The sequence below is a fragment of the Cyprinodon variegatus genome, unplaced genomic scaffold (genome assembly GCF_000732505.1).
Source record: "Cyprinodon variegatus isolate N-32 unplaced genomic scaffold, C_variegatus-1.0 Scaffold6, whole genome shotgun sequence".
NCBI lineage: Eukaryota > Metazoa > Chordata > Actinopteri > Cyprinodontiformes > Cyprinodontidae > Cyprinodon > Cyprinodon variegatus.
In genome coordinates, this window is record NW_015150459.1 from 2,953,892 (window position 1) to 2,958,566 (window position 4,675).

Below are 4,675 nucleotides of genomic sequence, written 5' to 3' on the forward strand. Positions count from 1 at the left end.
TGACTTTATTCTCATCATTTTATGACTTTATTCTCATACTAATATTACGTCTTGAAATGACAAAAAAAACAATATCTAGTTTGGCCTTACTACTCCGTTGTACTTTAAAAATGATTAATTTATTTAAACTACTCCTAAACGCCATCAAAATGTATCTGTAGTAAATATTTTCCACCTGTTTTTATCATTTGGGGTAAAACCTTAGGGGTTTTTCAGAGAGCACATGAACAAACGCCATCTTGAACAGGACCAAATAACTTTAAAGCGGGGTTATCTGATGGAGCCTTTTCCATCTTAAGAAGACATTTCCATTGGTCCACAGTCTGTGCTATGGGAGGATTAATCAGAGAATCTGATCCAACAGTAACTCTGGAGCAGCTGTAGAGATCAGTGGCTCTGTTAGAAGAATGGATCAACATCGCAACTTTTTTCTTTTAATCACACATATATCAAAAATTACCAGAAGCAGAGGTGGGTAGAAACTAGTTACATTTACTCAGTTAGTTAATACTTTTCTGAGCAGTTTTACTGCACCATACCTTTTACTTATATCTTCATAAAATATCGTTACTCTTCTTGAATAAAATATTTTGCTACTCCATCCATGGTGAGTAACTTCACCGAATAACCAAAAAGCTTGTTTGAAAAAAAGAGATGCTCCAGAAGAGACACTGTTATTTATGTCAAAATGTGTTTTTTTTTGTTTACAAGCTAACACACAGCAAGGAGTACATACAACTTTTTTCCTCCTGATTTAGTCTTTTTCCTTATTTTTTTTTAACTCCACGCCCCCATGTATAATGTCTGTCTTTTCTTGGACAGGTTGTACTGAAACTGAAATTGTACCTTTTCGGAGTTCTACTCCAAGCTGGATGAGAAATAAAATTATTCTGATTTTGAATTATTGTCACTGGGGGTACTGATTTTGATAAGCTATATATTAAATAAAAAATTGGTTTGGAAAAGTGCTTTTATTTTTTGGCAGGAAATTTAATTTTTAAGTTACATTCTTTGTCTGTTTTCATTATTTTATTATAGTCTTTAAAAGACCAGAATTTTGCACATAACTTTTGTTCATTTATTACATAAATTTTAGCCAGTTATAAAGAGTTACTCCCCTTTTCTACCAAATACCTTTTCAGTTCAGTAGCTTTTATTTGTCCCAGTATGGGCAATTTTTTATACTCTGACATGAGTGATTTCTTAGATGGTTACTTTTTATTCGTACTTAAATAAAAATATGATGAAGTAGTATTGCTCTTACGTGGGTACAGTTTTTGGATACTTTAACCACCTCAGGACGTTGAACAAATACAGGAAACAGAAGAAGAACTTTTTTGCCTGCATGCAAAATGCTGAGTGTGGCAGAAAGGAGCTCTATTAAACACCCTGGACCCTTGATTCTTCTCTTTAGCTAATCAGAATGATGGAAAACACAACTGTGCACGACTCTGTTATGCCTCTCACTGAAAAACCCAATGAAAAACACCACTATTATAACATTTTTTTTGGTGGTTGTAATTTAAGGAAACATAAAAAAACTGCAAGGGGTCATGAATACTTTTGTGCTGCACTGTAAATTTGAGACAATTGGGAAATGTCCTGGAGTCGGGTGCATCTGCTGTGCAGTAGCTGCTACAATCGTAATCGTTATTTTCATTAAAAAATTTATAGATGATTTAAACTAATAATACGTAAGTTATATAGAAAGTAAATATAAACAACAACCATTAAAACAAACCTTGTAGGATTTTCTGATTTATGTACAGGTATGCTGCTACTCTCTAACACCTTAACCACAAACCAGACAGAATGTTTCAAGTGGAAAGATGCCGCTAGCTCTTCAAAGCCTAAACAAGCCCATCACGCTTTGGATGGTTTAACACCAACAAGGCTGGCTTACCCAAGTACTGTTATCTTGTGTACAATACAGAACAGACAGATAATAGTATTTTGTTAAATAATTACATAATTTATCATGTGCAATGGTTTGGTACAGTTTTCATGAAGTCTGAGTAAATTTAGGAACACAGACGTAATAATATCAATAATTTAAACAGATGCCAACTGAATAAAGAATAAACTGGATCACCGTGACGGCCATTTCTCCTCCTTGGTAGTGATCATGAACCAGAGAGTTGGTCCCGTAGTCCCAATATGTCAGAGTCAAAGTGATGCTGAGTTAGGACTGTTTCCCATTCAGATCAAAGCAAGAAAAAAATGAAAAATATGAAGAAAAGAAGCCGTGTCTGATTTGTGCCTATACTGTACACGTGGCTTGTTAGCAGCACAAGTTTGGTGTTTTTGACTTTGGCCGTAGCTTTTCACTGGTGAGAGCAAATAAACAACGGAGATGCAGAGGGGCGAAGGGGAGGAGTCTGTTGTCTCAACACAGAAAGTTCCTGTCTTATTTTGTCACCAGGACTGGAAACAAATGTTTGCTTTAGCAAGCAAAGTCCTCAAACACCCCGCGGTGTCCTGGGCGATGATGGTGAGGAGGGGGATGAGGAGGAGGATGAGGCTGAGGAGGAGGAAGAGGGTGAGGGTGTGGGTGAGGGTGAGGGATGTGGTGGTTAGGGAGGATGGTGTTGGCGTACGCCCCCTCTGGGTGACTCCGTGTCGTGTCATTGGGCTCCTGTTGAATAAAACAAAGCAAATTCAGAGTCACGGACAAATGTTGAATCAAAAATAAAAACAGCCATTTGTTATTATTCTGATACCAATAATTTAGAAGTTCCTCAATGTTTATTTGTGTTAGGTTTCTGTTTTCTGTCATGCTTTTCTTTTGAGTATCCAGTTTTGCTTTTCTCCTTGTTTCCTAGTTTTTATGGTTTAATTCTTAGTTTATTGTGTTCTTTGTTTTTTTTTCTCTGTTACTGTCATAGTCTTGGTTCTGTTATATTTTCTTTTTAGTGTTCAGTTTTGCTTTGCTCTTTCTTTTCTAGTGTAAGTGGTTTTATTTTTATTTTGCTGTGTTCTCTAGTTAGTTTCTGTTTCAGTCTTGGTTTTGTTATGTTTTCTTTTGAGTGTTTAGTTTTTATTTTCTCCATGTTTTATAGCCTTAGTGGTTTAATTATTATTTTGTTGTGTTTTCTAGTTATTTCCAGTCTTCCAGGTTTTTCATTTGTTGCCCTCTGCTGCCCTCTTGTGTTCTCCTTTCTCCCTAGCTCCTGTTTTGTTCCTGCTCTGTCCTCACCTGTTCCCAATCTTCTCATTAGCCCTCTCTTTGTCTCTGTCCCCTTTAAAAGCCCTTTCTCTTCAGTTCCTCTTTGCTAGGTCCTCGTCTAAACTTCGTCTGTCGTCCTCCAACTCGTCTCTCTGAGCCTTTCTCCTGGTTACAATTCTTCCCCTGTTGACTCCATCATTTTTTGGTAACGTTTGACTTGAGTTTTCTTGTTTTTTTTTTTTATTATCTTTGAATTTTGGACTCCTTGTTTCTTGTTTGTTGTTGAACTTTGTTTTCGTTTTTGGATTTTTGTTTGCCTATTTGTTTGGACTTTGTTTTTTGAGTAATTCATCATTAAATCAACCTTCTGTTCACCTCTGCCTTCTTGACTCTGCTTTAGGTCAACAATCCTAAACCAAATCCTGACTATTTGTGATTTTTTTGACACCTTTTCAGGAAAGAGATGTAAATACTATGGAAGATTGAACAAAGAGGAAATAACTCAGGGGTCTGCAGGCAAATATGATCTGATATTAGTGTTTTGGCTCATATCGGATTCAATATTTATTTTGAATTTGGACAACCCTTGTGCTTTTAGCACCTGTACTGTTTTCTGTCATATCTCTAACAGAAGGACAGTAAAAGTAGAAGGCCTGTAAAAGTTATTTAATAATTGCTTGGTTTTATTCTCTATAATTTTTGTGAGCTACCTATTATCTTTTTATTTTTTTAACATCTATGTACAGGGAACACTCAGCTGGTTCTACAGACAAGAGTTAGCTTTTATTTCCTTGCAAAAGGTTTTATGTATCAATATAAAAAATATAATTCAATAAATATAAAAGCCTCCAGTTTAAATGTTTTTTCCCCATTTAAGTCAATTTTATCAACCCAGTTGATCGAAGCAGCTTCTTAAGATCCAACAGTACACTGAAAATGAGAACATGACGAATCATTTAAAAACCTTCTTCCACATATAATGTGAGATCAATGAGACCTTTTGCAATTCGAATGAAAAAAAGGATGGGGGTAGCAGAAGTAAGGAACAACACAATGTCAGTAAAACTTCACAACGGCATGATAACTAAGTGTGATTTTTTTTTACATCTTTTCAGGAAAGAGATGTAAATACTATGAATGATTGAACAAAGGGGAAATAACTCAGGGGTTTGCAATAACTAATAGTCCTGAACCTCAGATCTTTGTGTTACCCTTCCTTCTTTATTAGACTAGTTTTTTACTGCCTAACCCCTTTACTCCATAACGCCGGGAAACCCAGCATAATTATTTCATTGGAATTCTCAGCTGTGTTACTGGTTGTTAAATGGTAAACTATAAATAAATCCCATCTTAAAACGTATTTCTTTGCCCATTAAATAATTCAAGAATCTTTCAACTAACAACCTTGAAATACCTTTTTACCCCCATGATTTAATCATATATAGCAGGGGTACCTAATTATAATTCAGCGGGGTCCGAATACAGAAAATCAACCATTAAAGGTTGATT

General features: G+C 35.5%; 1 protein-coding gene across 1 annotated transcript in view; it reads right to left on the bottom strand.

The window, feature by feature from the left end:
• Window positions 1–965: 965 nt before the first annotated feature.
• Window positions 966–4,675, bottom strand: part of asic4 (acid sensing ion channel subunit family member 4) — a 159,377-nt gene continuing 155,667 nt past the window's right edge. The window contains exon 10 of the mRNA XM_015374871.1: window positions 966–2,635. Coding sequence (XP_015230357.1) covers window positions 2,444–2,635 — 192 coding nt within the window. The 3' untranslated portion in view covers window positions 966–2,443. The remainder of the gene's footprint in view (window positions 2,636–4,675) is intronic.